At 46.1% G+C, this 21,404-nt stretch overlaps 1 protein-coding gene across 5 annotated transcripts; it reads right to left on the bottom strand.

Moving 5' to 3' along the window:
- Positions 1 to 235: 235 nt before the first annotated feature.
- On the bottom strand, positions 236 to 11,372 carry LOC119960917 (zinc finger protein 2 homolog). 5 transcript variants are annotated; one of them, XM_038788500.1, is made up of 3 exons: positions 11,358 to 11,372; positions 5,025 to 5,114; positions 236 to 1,322 (listed from the first exon to the last, which is right to left on the bottom strand). In XM_038788500.1, exon 3 carries the CDS (start codon positions 1,216 to 1,218, stop codon positions 346 to 348), a length of 873 nt encoding a protein of 290 aa, XP_038644428.1. In that variant the 5' UTR covers positions 1,219 to 1,322; positions 5,025 to 5,114; positions 11,358 to 11,372; the 3' UTR covers positions 236 to 345. The 5 variants fall into 5 exon arrangements, with proteins under 5 accessions (XP_038644428.1, XP_038644430.1, XP_038644429.1 ...); XM_038788502.1 differs by lacking the exon at positions 11,358 to 11,372 and adding an exon at positions 5,294 to 5,716 and having other exon boundaries at positions 236 to 1,244; XM_038788501.1 differs by lacking the exon at positions 11,358 to 11,372 and adding an exon at positions 5,497 to 5,716 and having other exon boundaries at positions 236 to 1,244.
- Positions 11,373 to 21,404: the final 10,032 nt, after the last annotated feature.

The raw sequence follows: 21,404 nt of genomic DNA, 5'->3' as shown, positions 1-21,404 counted from the left end.
ACTGGAGAAAGGAGTGAGTTCAGGGCTCAGAAACAAAAGTCTGCCCCCGGTGGGTTAGTGGGAGGGAAGCAGCAGAAGCAGCTGATCGGATTGGCTCAATCTCAGTCACAAAGAAGCTCCATCAGCTTCTCACACTTGTTGTTGGAGGTGAGGATTTCAGAGATGGGACAGGGAGAACACTTCAAAAGGAACTAATTCATGTTTGGGATATGAAAAAGACTCAACACACTGTTTGACACACAGTTGGTTTATTTGGCTTTATGCAGATATAAACCCTATAACTGGACCCCAAAAAAACATGGTTCAGTCCTGGATGTAATTAACAACAAGATCCCATCACTGTAGTTACTTGTGACCTCGCTGGTGTCTCAGTAGATTGGATGACTGACTGAATCCCTTCCCACACTCTGAGCAGGTGAATGGCCTCTCCCCAGTGTGAGTGCGCTGGTGCAGAACAAGCTCAAATAATCGCCTGAATCCCGTTCCACAGTGAGAGCATCGGAATGGTCTCTCATCAGTGTGACCACGTTGATGGTGCATCAGAACCCCAGAACTTTTATAGCACTTCCCACAATCTGGGCACTTAAATGGTCTCTCCACAGTGTGAACTCGCTGGTGTGTCACCAGGCTGGGTGAATCTATAAATCCCTTGCCACACTCAGAGCAGATGAACGGCCTTTCATTGGCGTGATGCCGCTGGTGTGTTCGGAGTGAAGAAGACTGATTAAACCCTTTCCCACACTCGGAGCAGGTGAACGGCCTCTCCCCAGTATGAGTGCGCTGGTGTATAGTGAGTGCAGCTGATCTCTTGAACCCAGTCCCGCAGTGAGAGCACCTGAATGGTCTCTCGTCAGTGTGAACACGCTGGTGGTATACCAGTTCCTGGAAATTTACATAGCCATTTCCGCAGTCTGGGCATTTAAAATGTCTCTCACCAGTGTGAACTCGCTGATGATGTGCCAGGAGGTTGGATGATTGAGTGAATCCCTTCCCACACACAGAGCAGGTGAACGGCCTCTCCCCACTGTGAACTCGCTGGTGTCTCAGCAGATCAGATGACTGAGTGAATCCCTTCCCACATGTGGAGCAGGTGAATGGCTTCTCCCCAGTGTGAGTCCGTCGATGAGTTTCCAGTGTAGATGGGTAAATGAATCCCTTCCCACAGTCTTCACATGTCCATGGTTTCTCCTCACTGTGAACTGTGCTTTTTATTTCCATCTTCAAAATACGATGATATTCAGGTTCTGAAAAATTGAGCGACTGTCAGGATCTGATGTGATGTTTGGTTTCAGATTCCTGGTTGCAAATGCTCTCCTAATACCCTGAGAAATTAATTTAAAACAGAAAAAGGAGTTAGAGAGAACTCACAAAAACACAAAGGCAGGTTGTGAAATTGAGCTGAATGATTCTGGTCATTTGTGGGGCCGGCTCTGGGAAAAAGTGACCATGAAAACTGCTGGATTGTTGTAAAACTCTACTAGTTCACTAATATCCTTCAGGGAAGAGAACCTGCCAGTGGTCTGGGCCGATGCTAGACAACTCGCCTCTATCGGGGAAGAGAGGTGGGAGCAGCATAGGGGAGTGGATTGTATATATCTAAACTCAGCCAGAACTTTGACAGAATCTCCCAAACCATCAACCTCCACCACCTGGAAGACCAGAGTGGCAGGCGTATGTGAACAGCATCATATTCCAGATACAATCCAAGTCACACCATCCTGACTTGTCTGACATCCAGTATCGGATTCACAGACATTTCCTCCATTTAAATATGGAAAGATCTCAGTCACTGTCTTCAGTCCCCACGACAAACTCCACTCCCGACCCACTGACTCCATCAACTCTCCATGAAAACAGTGCGAGGCTGACCCAGGCTGTTCATAACCATGGGAAAATACTTCACTCAAATAAAAGCAAAATACAGTCATAGAATTTACAGTGCAGAAGGAGGTCATTCAGCCCATCGAGTCTGCACCAGCCCGTGGAAAGAGCACCCTACCTAAGCCAACACCTCCACCCTATCCCCATAACCCAGTAATCCCCTTAAACTTTTTGGACACTAAGGGCAATTTTGCACGGTCAATCCATCTAACCTGCACATCTTTGGATTGTGGGAGGAAACCTGAGCAGACACAGTGAGAAAGTCCAAACTTCAGACAGACAGTGACCCAAGCCGAGAATCGAACCTGGGACCCTGGAGCTGTGAAGCAACTGTGCTCACAACTGTGCTATCAGATTCTTGCCTTTATCGGGGAAGAAAGAGAGGTGGGAGAAGCATGGGGGAGTGGATTGTATGTATCGAAAACTCAGCCAGAACTTTGACAGAATCTCCCAAACCGTCAATCTCCACCACCTCGAAAGACCAGGGTGGCAGGCGCATGTGAACAGCATCATATTCCATATATAAATAGAAAATGCTGAATAAGAATAGAAAATGCTGAATAAACTCAATAGGTTTGGTAGTATCTGTGCAGAAAGAAACAGTGTTTTTTTTTATAAATGTTTTTTATTGAGTTTTCATATTTTATATATGACAAATTACAAATTATTAGAGAGAAAAAAAAAAGAAAACACAAAAATTTAGCATGAATATTTACAGGTAAGCATCTTCATAACAACAATTGTGGCCGCCCCCTTTAGCCAGCATACATATTTTACATTCCCCAATATGGCCGAGGCACATGTTTATAGGCATTTATTTATAGTTTGGTTTTGGGCCTTGGCTTGCCAGCAAACCTCCATAACGAGCCCGTAACCCCCCCCCCCGGCTACCCTCCCCCGATTCCTGTCCATTTTCCCCTGATTCTTGGCCACCCGACTATTCTTCCTCTTGTACGTTGGCCACAAACAGGTCCCGGAACAGTTGCATGAATGGCTCCCACGTTCTCTGGAAGCCGTCGTCCGACCCTCAGATGGCGAATTTGATTTTCTCCATTTGGAGAGATTCCGAGAGGTCGGACAGCCAGTCTGCAGCTCTGGGCGGTGCTGCTGACCGCCAGCCAAACAGGATTCTACGGCGGGCGATCAGGGAGGCAAAGGCAAGGGCATCCGCCCTCCTCCCCAGGAATAGATCTGGCTGGTCTGAAACCCCGAAGACCGCCACTATCAGGCATGGCTCCACCCTCACCCCCACCAGTTTGGACATAGCCTCGAAGAAGGCTGTCCAGTACTCCACAAGTCTGGGGCAAGACCAGAACATGTGGGCGTGGTTGGCCGGGCCTCTTTGGCACCACTCGCATCTGTCCTCCACCTCCGGGAAGAACCTACTCATACGGTTTCTCGTTAAGTGGGCTCTATGTACCACTTTTAGTTGCGTCAGGCTGAGCCTTGCGCACGTGGAGGTGGAGTTGACCCTATGCAGTGCTTCACTCCAGAGTCCCCACCCTATCTCCATCCCCAGGTCGTCCTCCCATTTCCTTCTTGTTGTGTCCAGTACGGTGTCGTCCCTATCTACCAGTCGGCCATACATGTCACTACAGTTCCCTTTCTCTAGGATACTTGCGCCCAGTAGGTCTTCCAGTAGTGTCTGTCGTGGCGGTTGTGGGTACGTCCTTGTCTCCTTTCGTAGGAAGTTTTTGAGCTGCAGGTACCGTAGCTCGTTCCCCCAGCTAGCTGAAATTTCTCTGTCAGTTCGTCCAGTGTTGCGATCCTGTCGTCCGTGTATAGGTCCCTGACTGTCAGTGTCCCCCCGTCCTGTCTCCACCTTTTGAAGGTGGCGTCAGTCAGTGCTGGTTTGAACCTATTGTTGTTGCAGATGGGAGCCTTGTCCGACATTTTGTACAGGCCAAATTGCTGCCGCAGTTGGTTCCAGGATTGGAGGGTGGCTGTCACCACTGGGCTGCTGGAGTGTTTTTTGGGTGGGGATGGGAGTGCTGCCGTGGCGAGGGCCCGGAGGGAGGTTCCCATGCAGGAGGCCTCCTCCGCACGCACCCACTCGGCTTCTGGCTCCTGGATCCATCCCCTTACTCGCTCGGCTGTTGCCGCCCAGTGGTAGAATTGTAGATTCGGGAGGGCTAGCCCCCCCCTGGATTTTGTTTTTTGTAGGACCTTCTTTGGGATCCTAGCATTTTTACCCCCCCATACGAACGCCATGATAAGTTTGTCCAGCGCTTTGAAAAAGGCCTTGGGGATGTAGATCGGAATGGATCTAAACAGGAAGAGGAACCTGGGCAGTACGTTCATTTTGATCGTCTGGACTCTCCCCGTGAGGGAGAGCGGGAGTGTGTTCCATCTTTGCAGGTCCTTTTTAACTTCCTCCGTCAGGCTGGTGAGGTTCCATTTGTGGATCCCTTTCCAGTCATGGGCTATTTGGATCCCCAGGTAGCGGAATTTATGTTGGGCTTGTTTGAACGGCAGCCCCTTTAGTGCTGCCCCCCCCCCCCCCCCCCCCCTTGCGGGTGTACTGGGAAGATGAAAGAAACAGAGTTAACGTTTCAGTCCATTTGACATCTTCAGAGCCGGCAGCTGAGTTTCAGACCACAATCTCTGCCAACTCCTCAAATGAGTTTTCGTCTCATTCACATCACTGGACTTGATTCTGTCTTAGATTTGCGATTCCTTTATTACCTCGAGACTTCACTATTCCTGCACACTCATGACCAGCCTCCGACATTCAACCTGTGACAAGCTTGAGTTTATCCCAATCTCTGCTGCCTCTGCCTCTACATTAATTTCCATTCACTCACTCATCACCCTGTCCTCATTGATCAACACAGGCTCCTGGTCAAACAGCAACTCAATTTATAATTCTCACCTTTCTTTTCAAATCTGGGGCTGGTTTAGCACAGGTCTAAATAGCTGGCTTTTAAAGCAGACCAAGGCAGGCCTGCAGAGCGAGTTCAATTCCAGTACCAGCCTTCCCGAACAGGCACCGGAATGTGGTGACTAGGGATTTTTCACAGTAACTTCATTTGAATCCTACTTGTGACAATAAGCGATTTTCATTTCACTTGTTCTCTCCATGACATTGCTCATCCCCATTTCCAGTCACACAGATGTTTGAATATTTTTTTCCACAGACTTACATTTCGGTTCTGATGAATCGAGTGACTGTCACATTTTGATCTGATGTTTGGTTTGTGTTTTCTGTCTTCAAATTCTGCTCTTCCAACGTCCTGTAAACAGAAATCATCACACTGTCAGTCCAAGATTAAACACTGAGAAGAGACACACATTTCTCTTGGTTTGAGTTTTCTGTGTGTAAATCCAGCCATCCCAACCCCCTGTAAAAGGAGTTTGCAGAATCCATCCCTGTCAGTCCATGAGAGATATTCACAACATTCTCTCCTCCTACTCTCCTCTCCTCCTGCTGACAGGACAGGAGCACCACGCATGCGCCCTGCGGCAAATGATTAAATTTGGTGGAAATGGTTTTGGGCCTTTCGGCAGCTGCTGGTCGTTTGGGGCGAATGCGGGACCGATCAGTTCTTATTGGGGTTTTGAGTACTGCACTGGGTGTTTATGAAGCCTCAGCACCCACTCGGCCACCTCCATTACCCGGCCACAATCGGCTGTTTCTGTCTAATCGCGGAATCCAAATGATCTCCTCCCTGTGGTGGTAGCACCCACACTGCGCATGCGGCTGTCGGAGTCCACACCGCGCATGCTACTATCGGAGTCCATACTGCGCATGCGGCTGTCGGAGTCCATGCTGCGATGCAACAATCTCAGTCACACTGCGCATGTCCAATAGCGGCGGACAATTGGAGTGGAGAATGTTCATTGTTCGGCTCCAGGGCCACAGTCAGGATTTATAAACCACGCCCCCCGACACTGACCTCTCACGTGACACCTCACAATGCCCGGGAAATGATTGACGGAAGCACCGGACCAATAGGAGGAGAAGGGAACGAGGCAGGGCGACACAGGAGTTGGGAGCAGGAGGCGGCCACTCAGCACCTCGAGCCTGCTGCACCATTCAATACCATCATGGCTGATCTGATTGGAATCTAATTCCACATTGCCGCCCACCACCTATAAAAAAATATCTACCTCTGGCTGAAAAATATTCAGTGACTGCATCCACCACCCAAAATTTCCAAAGCCTCATGACCCTCAGAGAGGAAAATAATTCTCCTCATCTCTGTCCGAACCGGGTGATCCCTTATTGTTAAACAGTGAGTTCCAGACTCTCTGACAAGAGGAAAGATCCTCCACACATCCAGTTTTGCCAAGACCCTTCAGAGTCTTATATGATTCAATGAAGTCACCCCTCACTCTTCTAAACTGGAGATGATACAAGCCTGGCCAATTCAGCCTTTCCTCATAAGACAACCCATCTATTCCAGATATAAATCTCGTAAACTTTCTCTGAATGGCCTCCAACGCACTTACATAATTTCTTAAATAAGGAGATCTGTCTGATGCGGAGTTTGCACATTCTCCCCATGTCTGCATGGGTCTCGCCCCCACAACCCAAAGATGTGAAAGGCATGTGGATTGGCCATGCTAAATTGTCCCTCAATTGGATTTGTTTAAAAAATAAGACCAACACTGTACCCTGTGCTCCACGTGCAGTCTCAACAATGCCCTGTATAACTGAAGCATAACCTCCCCAGTTTGTATTCAATTCCCCTCACAATAAATAACATTTTATTCACTTTCCGAACTACTGCTCGCCTTTTGTGATTAATGCACAATAACACCTCAGTCCCTCTGTGTCTCAGAACTCTAAAAGTCTCTCATAATTTGGACAATATGCCTATTTTATTCTTCCTAACAGAATCGGCATTTTCAACATTTTCCCACATTATACTCCATATGCCGGGCCTTTGCCCACTCACTTAGCCTATCTATGTCCCTATGTGGCTGTCTTGCATTCCTCACAATTTAGTGTCCCACCTTTCTTTGTGTTATCAGCAAATTTAGCAACAGAAGCATCAGTACCTTCATCCAAGTCATTTATATAAATGGTAATAAGTTGAGTCTCCCGTACTGATCCCTGTGACACACCACTCATCACGCCCACCAATCAGAAAAACACCCATTTATGTCTGTCCTGTTTGCTGTTGGTTAGCCAATCTTCAGTCCATGCCAGTATGTTACCCCTTATATCCTGAGTTTTTATTTTCTATACCAACCTTTGATATAACTTATCAAATGCTTTCTGGAAATTTAAGGACAGTACATTCACCCATTCCCCTGTATCCACAGTCATGTGACTCCATTGTGTAACTCTGATAAATTGGTTAAACGTGATTTTCCTTTCACAAAACCATGTTGACACTGCCCGATTGCCTTGAATTTTTCTGAGAGATCTGACATAACATCTTTAATAATAGCTTCTAACATGTTCCCTATGACTAATATTAGGTGAACTAGCCTGTAGTTTCCAGCTATCTGTCCCCCTCCCTTTGTGAATAAAGGAGTTACTTCACTATTTTCCAATTTAATGGAATCCTCCTCGTATCTAGTGAATTTTGGACAATTAACTCCCTCATTAGCTGCTTCTTTCAAGTCCTTTTGGTGAAGTCTGCCTGGACCCAGGATTTTGTCAGCCTGCACACTCAAGACATTGATCATTACCACTTCCCTGGTGGTTGTAATTTTCTTTCCATTCCTTCCTGATTTACGGATATTTCTGGGATGTCATTTGATTCCTCCATACCTGATCAATTAATTTGCCAAAACCTTACTTTTCATTGTTCATTTCCCAGACGGGTTTTCTGGAGAATCAACACTCACTTGAATTATTTACTTATACGAATGTCTATCGAAACTCTGTCTTTATATTTCTAGCCAGCTTTCTCTGGTACTCTAATAATAATAATTGCTTATTGTCACGAGTAGGCTTCAATGAAGTTACTGTGAAAAGCCCCTAGTCGCCACATTCCGGCGCTTTTCGGGGAGGCTGGTACGGGAATTGCTCCCGCGCTGCTGGCCTTGTTCTGAATTACAAGCCACCTGTTTAGCCCAATTATTCCCTCCTTATTAATTTTTTTGTGTTTATATTCTATTCTTTATAATCTGCCCAATGTTCTGTCCTGAAATCTGCCTTTGTGCTCAATCTTCTTCCCCTCAAACTGCACGTCAAATTCAATCATATTATGATCGCTGTTACCTGGGGATGTCTTCACCATGAGATTATCAATTAATCCTTGTTGCACAATACCAAGCCTGGTATAACCTGCCCTCTGGTTGGCTCCAAAATGTGCTGATTGTAGAAACTATCACAAAAACATTCTGTGAACTCCTCACCGACGCTACCTTCAACCATCTGATGTTTCCAGTCTATAAGTAGACTAAAATCCCCCTTGATTATCGCTGTACCTTTTCTGACAAACTCCCATTATCTCTTCCTTAACACTCTGTCCTACTGTGCCGTTACAATTAATAATAATAATAATAATAAATTAATATTAATAATATTTATTGTCACAAGTAGGCTTAACTGCAATTAAGTTACTGTGAAAAGGCCCTGGTCCGGTGCCTGTTTGGTGCACTGAGGGAGAATTCAGAATGTCCAACTTACCTAATAGTATGTCTTTTGGGACTTATTTATTTATTATTTATTGGGCATCATGGTAGCACAGTCATTCGCACTGTTGCTTAACAGCTCCAGGGTCTCAGGTTCGATTCCCGGCTCGGGTCACTGTCTGTGGTGAGTCTGCACGTTCTCCACGTGTTGGCGTGGGTTTTCTCCGGGTGCTCCGGTTTCCTCCAGCAAGTCTTGAAAGACATGCTGTTGGGTAATTTGGACATTCTGTATTCTCCCTCGGTGGACTCGAGAACACATTTAAAAGGGCGACAGAACGTAGCGACTAGGGGCTTTTCACAGTAACTTCATGGCAGTGTTGATGGAAGCCTACTTGCGAAAATAGAGATTATTATTATTATAAATGTTGGACTGACCAGCGACACCAACATGCCATGAATGAATATAAAACAATTCAGGTCCCAATCTATGTCTCTGAATGGCCATCAGATCATACTGACTTATTTCTAAAGGTGCTGTCAATTCATCAGTTTGGTTTCAAATGCTGCTTGTGTTTTGATACAGAGCCTTTTAGTTTTGTCATTTTATTATTTTTGTCGCGTTTATCTGATGTAATTTTAAATGTGTTCACTCTGTCTCTTCCTGCTTCAGTCTGTTTATCATTTCCCATATTCTTATCTTTCTCTCTGGTCTTACTCTTTGCTTTACCACATCTTTCAAAACAAATGAGAAAAGATCCAACAATGGAACAGTCGGTAACAGGACATCAATCAGTCTCCTCCTATCTTAGAGAAATCAAGGACCGGAACACTGTCATTAACACAAAGCTAATTTAATTAATCTATATACAGAATATTAAACTCCGGCCGAGTCACCGGAATGATTAACATCAACTGAAACAAACTCCAACTGTCAGAATGAACACGGCTCAGTCCTGGATTTGATTAACAACAGCAATAACAGTATCCAACCCCTGTAATCGCTTGTGAACTCGGTGGTGTTTCTGCAGGTTAAATGAATGAAAAATGAAAATCGCTATTGTCACAAGTAGGCTTCAATGAAGCTACTGTGAAAAGCCCCTAGACGCCACATTCCGGCGCCTGTTCAGGGAGGCTAGTATGAGAATTGAACCGTGCTGCTGGCCTGCCTTGGTCTGCTTTAAAAGCTAGCGATTTAGCCCATTGTGCTAAACCAGCCCCTTCCCACACACAGAGCAGATGAATAATGTCTCCCTGGTGTGAATGCGCTGGTGTTCCAGCCGGAGGGAATGCTGAGTGAATCCCTTCCCACACACGGAGCAGGTGAATGGCCTCTCTCCAGTGTGACTGTGCTGGTGAATCAGCAGATCCATTTTGCCTTTAAAGCTCTTCCCACAGACGGAACATTTAAAAGGTCTCGTGTCAGAATGAACACGTTAGTGTGAGGCGAGTTGGGCAGACTGAATGAATTCCCTTCCCACATTCAGAGCAGATGAACTGTCTCACCCCAGTGTGAATGCGCTGGTGTTTCAGCAGGGTAGATGACTGAGCGAGTCCCTTCCCACACACACACAGCAGGTGAATGGTCCATCCCCAGTGTGAACTCACTGCTGATCCAACAGTTTGCATAACTGAGTGAATGTCACCCCACACGCAGGACACGTGAATGGTTTCTGTCTAGTGTGAACTCGCTAGTGTGTCAGAAGGTTGGATAACTGAGTGAATCTCTTCCCACATTCAGAGGAAGTGAATGTCCTCTCCCCAGTGTGAACTTGCTGGAGTCAGAAGATTAAATTTGTTTTTAAAGCTCTTCTCACATTCGGACCATTTAAAAGGTCTCCTGCCAGAATGAACAAGTTGGTGTGCAGTCAGATGTGTTAGTCGAGTGAATCCCTTTCCACACTCGGAACAGGTGAATGGTCTCTCCATGGTGTGACTGCTTTGATCTGTTTCCAGCTCTGATGGGTAACTGAATTTCTTCCCACAATCCCCACATTTCCAGTTTCTCAATGGTGCCGGCGTCCTTGTGTCTCTCCATGTTGGACGATCGGTTGAAGCTGCCTCCACACACAGAACACATGTATGGTTCCTCCTCACTAAGAGGGTGTGGTGTTTTTCAGGCTGTGTAACTGGTTAAAGCTCTTTCCACAGTCAGTTCACTGGAACACTCTCTCGGGTGTGTGTGTTTGTCATAGAACATAGAACAGTACAGCATAGAACAGGCCCTTCGGCCCTCGATGTTGTGCCGAGCATTGTCCGAAACCCAGATCAAGCTATCCCACTCCCTGTCATTCTGCTGTACTCCATGTATCTATCCAATAACCGTTTGAAAGTTCCTAAAGTGTCCAACTACACTATCACAGCAGGCAATCCATTCCACACCCTAACCACTCTCTGAGTAAAGACCCTACCTCAGACATTTCTCCTGTATGTCCCAACCTGAACCTTATAGTTATGCCCCTTGTAACAGCTACATCCACCCGAGGAAATAGTCTCTGAACGTCCACTCTATCTACCTCCCTCATCACCTTATAAACCTCTATTCAGTCACCTCTCATCCTCCAGTCTTTGTGCTTTTCCAGTCACACTGAAATCTTTTCCCACAGACAGAACAAACATTTCTCCTTCCACATTCAAAAATTGATGACATTCAGATCCTGATCAATTGAGTGAGTCAGATCTTGATGTGATGATTGATTTGAGTTTCCTGTCTGTCAATCCATTCCTTGTAACCCTATAAAACCAGTTTACACAGGTCAGAAATTCAGAACAGATAATTCTCGTTCCTGGGGAGTAATTGTTTATATTGTTTCCTAAAGCTGCAAATCCCAGTCGACATACTTTCCCTTTCCAATAAACTCACAATGATTTCAAGGTCATTGATACTGAGCCATGATGTGGAGATGCCGGCGTTGGACTGGGGTGAGCACAGTAAGGAGACTTACAACACCAGGTTAAAGTCCAACAAGTTTGTTTCAAACACGAGCTTTCAGAGCAGTGCTCCGAAAGCTCGTGTTTGAAACAAACCTGTTGGACTTTAACCTGGTGTTGTAAGATTAATACTGAGTGCAGCTTTGAATTCCAGATTATTCACTGAATTTAAATTCTACCACCTGCATTAACAAATCCATCTCTGTGAGTGCAGGATAGAAATTGCCCCCATTCTCTCCTCCTGCTCCAGGATCAGTAAAGTGAGTTAAAGATAATTTCTCCTGAACAAATCCATTGCTGCATTTCCTTCCTGAAGCCACATTTGTCCACTGGGGCCCGGCACCGGGGGAAAGCGGCAGCTGCCGTTGTGTTGGGTGTTGAGGCGGTGCCGCTAGTTTGTTATTGGGGGTGTTGAGGCCCCCACTGGGTGTTTGTGAAGCTTCCCCTCCCACCCACTGCCCCTAACGCTGCCACCGCTTATCCGCCTCCTTCCCGCCTGAAGATGAGACAAACGAGTGTCTGTCCCGGGATATGAGCCGCACTGCGCATGCCCCACATCACAATGCCTGAGAGTGTTTGACGGCAGCTCCGGACCAATAGGAAGAGGGGGCGCGGCTGGAGGACGAGCAGGAGCGGATGATCCTCCAACCAATCAGAGTGAGTGAGGGTGGGTGGGACTTCGACTGAAGCATGCGCAGTGCAGGTAATGGCGATCGGGAGACGCTTTCATCTCGGATCCACAAAGGGTAAGAGGAATATTGTGGAACGCGGGAGCGATGGATCTGACTGGTGGGTGGAAAAGTTTTTTAAACATGTTGTGCAAGTCCACACTCCGAAAAACCTCTTCCTAGTTCCCCGTTTCACGGAGCGGGGCCGCGAGGGTTCAGTGATCGATTCGGGGTAACGCCCGCCATCTTTATTCGGGACAATGTGCAGTAGAGCGCATGCGCAGCCGCCATGTTTGTTGGGGGCAATATTTTCAATGACTGGGAGAGGCTTATTCCACTTTGCTCAGAATGGAGACAACTTGGCTAGCAAATTGCATTACCCTTTGTCCTGGGTACTTGGCCTCCCATGACACCGGTTTTCACAGACCCAGATACCTATGATCAGAGTAGCAACAGAAAAGTAAATAAACAGAAGCAAATCTTAATCCCTGGATCCCACTAACTCTATGTAAGTCTGACCCCATGTGTGGCTCTGTTCAGTGACACAAAGACCCATATCGCAAACTCACAACCAGTAGGGGCGGCATGCCGGCACAGTGGTTAGCACTGCTGCCTATGCCGCTGAGGCCGGCTCCGGGTCACTGTCTGAGAGTTTGCACATTCTTCCCATGTCTGCATGTCTCCATGTTGCCCCAATTCATTGATTGGTTGGAGGCCCAGCCGTGCCCGCACAGTCTTCCATCTCACCATCTGCACCATTTCTTTCCTCCACTCCCAGTTTTCTTCCTCCCTCTCCTCATCCTGGGTTCAGTTCTCCAGTTCCTGCCTGTAGACTGACAATAAAACCAATGGGTCTTATTGGGGGTTTGGGGCCTCCAGCGGGTGTTTGTGAATCCTCCCTGTCCACCTGCCAGAGTTTCCTTCCTTCCCAGCGATCAGAGTTCTCGTTGATGTTTGCGCCCAAACTGGGACCAATTGCACAGTGGTTACCACCGTTGCTTCACAGCACCAGGCTCCCTCGTTCGATTCCCAGCTTGAGTCACTACCTGTGTGGCGTTTGCATGTTCTCCCTGTGTCTGCATAGGTTTCCTTCAGTTGCTCCGGTTTCCTCCCAGAAGTCTGGAAAGTCGTGCATGTTCGATGAATTGGACATTCTGAAATCTGCGTCAGTGTACCCGAACAGGTGCCGAATGTGGCGATTCGGGTCTTTTCACAGTAACTTGAATGTAGTGTTAATGTGAACCTACTTTTGACAATAAAGATGATTATATTATTATAATTAGGGTTGGGGGTAAAATTTCATACAGATTTGCGGCTCCACAAAGTGTCTCCAACTTTTCCCACCCATCTTCTTAACAGGTTGACGCATTTATTTGTCTGACTAAAAGGATGGTCACAGTGGCGCAGCGGTTAGCACTGCTGTCTCACGCTGCCGAGGACTGGGTTCGATCCCAGCCCTGGGTCACTATCAGTGAGTTTGCACATTCTCCCCGTGTCTGCATGTCTCACCCCCACAACCCTAGGATGTGCAGGGTAGCTGGATTGGCCACGCTAAATTGCCCATTAATTGGAAAAAAAAGTGGTTATTCTAAATTTATTTTAACAAAGGATGGTCTCTTTCCTAATGTTCACAATTAAAGGGGTGGGTTCCCCAGAAGATGGCTGACGTTTCATGGACATTAAATTAATAATGGACAGAGATATGTCTAGTGTTGTTACATGGTACAGATTAGATATATTATTTGCAGTTTGTAATAGAGTAAATTTATTATTATTATTTCTCATCTTCTGATATAAGACTGTAGCTCAGTTATAGATTTCCAGTCATCTCTTCCCTTGGAGAGTTGTTAGTCTTTGGATTTCTCTTCCACAGAGACCAGTTGTATCAGGGGGTCATTGAATATATTGAAGCACAAGTTTGACAGATATTTTATTGACAATGGAGTTAAAGGTTATGGGGAACAGGTTTCACTCGAGGATGTGATGAAGCTTTGGAATTCTGTACCCCAGAAGAATGTGGAGCCTCAGTCATCAGGTATGTTCAAGACAAATATTGACAGGTTTCTAGATATTGAAGATATCGAGGGATATGGGGATCGTGTGGGGAAAATGGTGCTGAGGTAGATCGGCCAAGGTTGAATGGTTGAGCAGACTCGGTGGGCCGAATGGCCTACTCTTTCTCCTATTCTAATCTCTGTGTCCTGGTCAGGAAGCAGTGAGCTGAGCTTGGATCTGTCAATCAGCCTGAATCAGCACCTTCAGGAGAATTGGGAGGGTGAATATTAGATACAGCAGAGTGAGAATGGAGGGAGATTGTGTGGGATGGAGATTTACAGCTTTTGGAGAACAAGAGAGGAAATAAGGTTCCATAGGAACTAGAATTGTCTGTTCTGAATTTCTATCCTGTACTAACTGATGGCTTTTGTAAATTGTTTTTAAAGGATATTGGAAGAGGAGGAATTATAGACAGAAATCTCAAACGTCACATCTTGATGTGACAAACTCACTCGATTCCTTCTGATCTTAATATCATCGGCGAGAAGGAGAAATGTTTGTCCGATCTGTCGGCTTCAAAAGATTTTAAACGTGAGTGTGACTGGAAAAGCACCAAGACCCACACAACACACACCCGAGTGAGAGTGTTCCAGTGAACTGATTGTGGAAAGAGCTTCAACCAGATACACAACCGGAAAAAACATTACACCATTCACAGTGAGGACAGACAGTGCACATGTTCTGTGTGTAGACAAGGCTTCCACTGATTATCGAATCTGGAGACACCCGAAGAGACCCAAAACATGGATAAACCATGGAAATGTGGGGACTGTGGGAAGGGATTCAGATTCCCATCTAAGCTGGAGATTCATCGACGCAGTCACACTGGGGAGAGGCCATTCACCTGCTCTAAGTGTTTGAAGGGATTTATTGAATCATCCGCCCTGCGGAAACATCAGCGAGTTCACGCTAGGGAGAGGCCGTTCACCTGCTCTCAGTGTGGGAAGGGATTCATTGAATCATCCGCCCTGCGGAAACACCAGCAAATTCACACTGGGGAGAGGCCATTCACCTGCTCTCAGTGTGGGAAGGGATTCATTGATTCATCCACCCTGCGGACACACCAGCAAGTTCACACTGGGGAGAGACCATTCACCTGCTCTCAGTGTGGGAAAGGATTCCCTTGGTTATCCATCCTGAAGACACACCAGCGAGTTCACACTGGGGAGAGACCATTCACCTGCTCCCTCTGTGGGAAGGGATTCACTCAGTTATCCAGTCTGCAGACACACCAACGAGTTCACACTGGGGAGAGGCCATTCACCTGCTCTCAGTGTGGACAGAGATTCCGTGCTTTATCCAACCTGCGGAGCCATCAGCGAATTCACACTGGGGAGAGGCCATTCACTTGCTCCGTCTGTGGGAATGGATTCACAAAATTATGCAGCCTGCGGAGCCATCAGCGAGTTCACGTTGAGGAGACGTCATTCACCTGCTCTCAGTGTGGGGAAAAATTCTGTGATTTATTCAGCCTGCACGCACACCAGCGAGTTCACATTGGGGAGAAGCCATTCACCTGCTCTCAATGTGGGATGGGATTTATTGATTCATCCGTCCTACGGAAACATCAGCGAGTTCACACTGGCGAGAAGCCATTCACCTGCTCCCTCTGTGGGAATGGATTCACACAGTTATCCAGTCTGCAGACACACCAGCGAGTTCACACTGGGGAGAAGCCATTCACCCGCTCTTAGTGTGAGAAGGGATTACAAATTCCAGAGGCTCAGCACTCTCTGGTTGAAGAAATTACTCCTCATCTCTGTCCTAAATGGTCTACCCCATTAACTCAGACTGCGACCTCTGGTTCTGTACACTCTCACTATCGGGAAAATCTTACCTGCAGCTCCCCTGTCAAGTCCTGTTAGAATATTATAGGTTTCTATGAGATCCCCCTATGAGAAAGGATTCAATAATACAACAGAAATTTCAGCAGAAACCCCTTCTGAACTCCAGCGAATACAATCCTAACTGATTCAATCTCTCATACGTCAGTCCCACCATCCCAGGAATCAGTCTGGTAAACCTTCGCTGCACTCCCTCTAGAGCAAGAACATCCTTCCTCAGACAAGGAGACCAAAACTGCTCACAATATTCCAGGTACAGCCTCGCCAAGGCCCTGTGTAATGACAGCAAGATATTCCTGCTCCGGTACGTCGAATCCGCTCAGCAATGAAGGCTAGCATATAATTTGCCTTCTTTAGCCGCCTGCTGTAGCTGCATGCTCACCTTCAGTGACTGGTGTACGAGGATACCCAGGTCTCGTTGCACATTCCCCTCTCCTGATTTATGACAATTCAGATATAGCCTGCCTACTCGTTTTGCTACCAAACTGGATAACCTCTCATTTCTCCAAATTATACTGTGTCTGCCATTCATTTGCCCACTCACTCAACTTGTCTAAATCACACTGAAGGATCTCTGCATCCTCCCCACAGCTCACCCTCCCACGCAACTTGGTGTCATCTGCAAATTTGGAGATATTGCATTTTGTTCCCTCATCGAAATCGTTAGGTGACGCAGTGGTTAGCACTATGGCCTGACGGAGCTGAGCACCAGTGTTCAATCCTGGCCCCAAGTCACTGTCCGTTTGGAGACAAGTTCTCCAAGTGTCTGCGTGGGTGTCACCCCCATAACTCAAAGATGTTCACCTCTATTTACACAATTCACTCGGTTATGCCGTCTGAAGTCACACCAGGGAGTTCACACTGGGGGGAGGCCGTTCACCTGCTCTCAATGTGCGAGGGATTTTGTATTCATCGCACTTCCTGAGACACCAACAAGTTCACAACTGATTACAGGGATTGGATTCTGCTGTTATTGTTTCTGTTCTCAATTACATCCAGGACTGCATTTTGTTTATTCTGTTGGTCAATGGGGATGGTTAGAGGGTTTCTTTCTGCTGGACTGGCCGGTCACACGGCTTCGTCTCCAGTGGGTTGATTCTCTCTGAGCCTTCTTGCAAATATCTGGCTTCACATTTCATAGGATCAAGGAATGAAAGGGGGTTTGTGTTAGCAGATGTTTTATTACCATTTCGGTTTGGAAACCCCGAAATCATGCCACATTGCCATGAAGATGGGCTGTCGTGGTTACATTGTTCTTTAATTTGTCTTGGTGCTTCTCACAGAAGAAATTCATTAGAGTATGAGGGGCAAGTTATCTGAAGGGCACTGGGAAACTACATTAAATAGTATGGTGGGAGACAGGCAGTCACTAATATTTAAGGAATTATTACAGATTTACATGGGGATCGGTTAGCTCAGTTGGCTGGATGGCTAATTCGTGCTGAGTGACACCAACAGCACAGGTTAAATTCCCACACCGGCTGAGGTTAGCCATGGTCTGTGTCAGTATTTATGCTCCACATGATCCTCCACCCACCCCTCTACATCTCACCCATCAGCATCTCCTTTTCTTTCTCCCTCATGTATGTATCTAGCTTTACGTTCAATGTATTCATGCTGTTCACCTCAACCACTCGCTGTGTTAGTGAGTTCCACATTCTCACCACTCGCTGGGTAAAGAGGTGTCTATTGAAATTCCTATTGGATTATTGAATCCCTTCATAATCTTAAAGATTTCCATCAGGTCACCCATCAGTCTTCTCTTTTCCAGAAAAAAGCAGCCCCAGCCTTTCCTGAGTGTTAAATGCTCTCAGTTCTGTATATTATGAATCTTTGTTGCACCTTATCCAGTGCCTCTATTTCCTTTTTCCAAATGGAGATGACCAATGTTGCCAGTGCTCCCAGTGTAGTCTAACCCTGGTTCTGAACAAGTTGAATATTTCCTCTGTGCTTTTCAATTCTCTCCCTCTGGAATGGAACCCTATATATTGGTCCCACACTTCAGGAAGTTCTTACAGCGGGTGTAGAGGACATTTACAATAAAAATGTCACAAGTCGGCTTACATTAATGCTTCAATGAAGTTACTATGAAAAGCCCCTAGTCACCACACTCCGGCGCCTGTTCTGGTACACAGAGGGAGAGTTTAGAATGTCCAATTCACCTAACTTGCACATCCTTCGGGACTTGTGGGCGAACACTGGAGCACCCGGAGGAAACCCCCCCCAAACACAAGAGACTCAGACTCCGCACAGACAGTCACCCAAACCGGGAATTGAACCTGGGACCCTGGCGCTGTCAAGCAACAGTGTTTTTTTTTTTAAATTTAGATTACCCAATTATTTTTTCCAATTAAGGGGCAAAATTTTAGTGTGGCCAATCCACCGACTCTGCACATTTTTGGGTTGTGGGGGCGAAACCCACGCAGACATGGGGAGAATGTGCAAACTCCACACGGACAGTGAACCAGAGCCGGGATTGAACCTGGGACCTCAGCGCCGTGAGGCAGTTGTGCTAACCACTAGGCCACCGTGCTGCCCAAAGCAACATTGTTAACCATTGTGCTAGAATGGCACCAGGGATGAGGGATTCCAGTTAGTTGGAGTGACTGGAGCAGCTGAATTTCTCTCCTGATATCACAGCATCTGGAGGATGGGGAATGGGGCCATTCAGCCCTTTGAGACCATGTCATCTCTCTATGGAGCAAGCCTGTCTGTCCATTGCCCCATTCTATCCCCTAATCCCTGTTGGTTTATTTCTCTCGGTAACCGTCCAATTTCCAAATGAAATCCTTCTGTCATCTCTGCATCTCCTACCCCCATGGGCAGTAGGTTCCAGGTTGTTACCACTCGTATTACCTGTGCACAAGGCTCCAAGAGCACAGAGGAGTCTATTTGGCCCATTTTTCCCATGCCAGCTCTTTGTACAGCGACCCATTTAATCCCAGAGTTCGACTATTTTGGTTTCTTTTTCAGAATTCATCAAATTCCCTTTTGGAAGTTATAGTCCAATGAGATGCCAGGACCATTTATGGACAGTGCATTCCAAATTGCAACAGCTCGCTTTGGTTTACAACAAATAATTGTGCATATGGTGTGTCTCGAAGTTCACAGAATCTTCAAAATGGTGTCAACAACATGGTCATTACACAATTAAGACTCAAATCTTTATCAATGATTCGGGTGAGGACACCGAGTGTAATATATCCTAGTTTGCGGACAATTAGAACAATTGTACATTTCTAGAAAACCTCTCACGACCACTGGACCTCCTAAACTGTTTTAAAGCCAATGATACTAATCTTTATTGGCTTACATTGCAATGAAGTTACTGTGAAAAGTCCCTAGTTGCCACATTCCGGCGCATGTTCAGGGACACGGAGGGAGAATTCAGAATGCCTAACTCACCTAACAAGCACGTCTTTCGGGACTAGTTGAAGGAAACTGGAGCACCCGGAGGAAACCCCGCAGACACGGGGGGAGCGTGCAGACTCCGCACAGACAGTGTCCCAGCTGGGAATCCAACCTGGGAACCTGGCGTTGTGAACCCACAGTGCTAACCACTGTGCTACCATGCAGCCCGATAGAGTACTTTTGAAACATAGTCACTGTTGTAATGTCGGAAGCTGTAGGTACACATGCGTAATCACATTTAGTTTTAAAATTGTTATTTTCATAGTGTATTCACTCATTTGTAACAAGGTCAAGGACGCCCTTTTATGCCTCGACCATGTGGCTTCCTGTAGCCACTAAACCTTCAGTACTTTTTCTATATTAATTATATTGATTTCATAGGTAATTATCTTGTAAAGACTAGATCTTTATTTTAAAAATAACACTGTCAACCAAATTGTTTCCAGAAACTGCAGAGCTATCAGAATTTGTTGAAAAATAAATGACGATAATTTTGAGAAGTTACTAGATGTGGTGATATGCCTGTAGATAATATTACATGTACTCAGCAGTGTGATGTCCCACCAGGTGGTGTCAGACATCACTCAGAGGACATCCGACTAGCAGCAGAAGGTTGTAAGGCGTACACGAGGATGACTAATGTAATTCTGTGATAACTTGGTCTGTATCACATTCTGATCATTTACTTACCACAGTTCGATTAATAATCATCGTTCTGGCGAAGTCACCAGCAGTTCTGGAGAATCATTGCAAAACAAGTTCACAGAACACAACACTAGACATCATATTCTGCCAAGAGTATTGGGCTACGCAGTGGCGTAATGGTATTGTTACTGGGCGAGTAATCCAGAGACCAGGTTACTGCTCTGGGGATCTGGGATCGAATGTGCCTATTACAGATGCTGAAATTGAATAAAAGACTTGAATTATAAGTAATGATAACATTCTTGATTGTTGTGAAAACTCATCTGGTTCACTAATGTCCTTCAGGAAATCTGCTCTCCTTACGTGGCCTGACCTACACGTGACTACAGATGCCACAGCAATGTTATGGTTGATTTGTAAGTGCCCTCTGAAATAGCCTCACAAGACACGCAGTTCAAGGGCAATTGGAATGAGCAGTAAATGCTGGTCCAGCCAGTGACGCCCACCTCCTATGAATGAATAATTTTTAAGGCGGCTCATTGTTCAATCTGAAGACGAGTAAGAAACTCTCTTTGATTGGATTTGATTTATTGTCACGTGTATCGAGGTACAGTGAAAAGTACTGTTCTGCGTACAGTCCAGACAGATCGTTCCATACATGAAAAAACAAAGTGTGGATCTTGGCAGTTTGCTAAGTTCACAAAATAATTTAATGGCTTTGTCGACACATTAACATTTTAATCACCATCCAAACATATCTAATGGTAATGTATGCTCATATAGACAGACACAAACGATACTGTAACTGAATTTGAGGAAATGGCAGAGATTTAACTGAACCACATTTTTGAAAAATTCGGCCTTCATGATGAAGAAACAGGAAAAGCCACTCAGGGAGATGAGGAAATCCAGGCTCAGTGCGGATTTGCTGTCACCCCTCCTTTCTTATACATGAACGGTATTTAGGCTGCAGAATGTTTCACACCAAAACACAGAGGGGTCAAATAGAAGAAACACATAATTCTCAATTCTCTTCCATTTAACTATATTTGACTTTGTTTAAAAGCTGTCTGTGGTCAAACTCAACAAAGCACCATGGGATTTGTATTACCCAGTGATACGCTTTCTCCAGTCGTACCGTCTGGACCTGAAAGACTGAATTACCTGCAAAGACTCACATTCAAAGTATCATCTTACATCATTGACTTTGTCTGTCAATGAGTTTGTGGAACCCACCTGCTCACTCACCTGATTAAGGAGCCGCGCTCCGAAAGCTAGTGACTCCAAACAAACCTGTTGGACTTTAACCTGCTGCTGTAAGACTTCTTGCTGTGCCCACCCGAGTCCAGCGCTGGCACCTCCACATGGCAAATATTAACAGTTTGTTCAATGGCGACAAATGCAAGGTCAGAGGCTGGGAATCCTGCAGTGAGTAACT

Source organism: Scyliorhinus canicula, unplaced genomic scaffold (assembly GCF_902713615.1).
Source record: "Scyliorhinus canicula unplaced genomic scaffold, sScyCan1.1, whole genome shotgun sequence".
In the NCBI taxonomy this organism is placed as follows: domain Eukaryota; kingdom Metazoa; phylum Chordata; class Chondrichthyes; order Carcharhiniformes; family Scyliorhinidae; genus Scyliorhinus; species Scyliorhinus canicula.
This window is presented reverse-complemented; position numbering and strand designations above follow the sequence as displayed.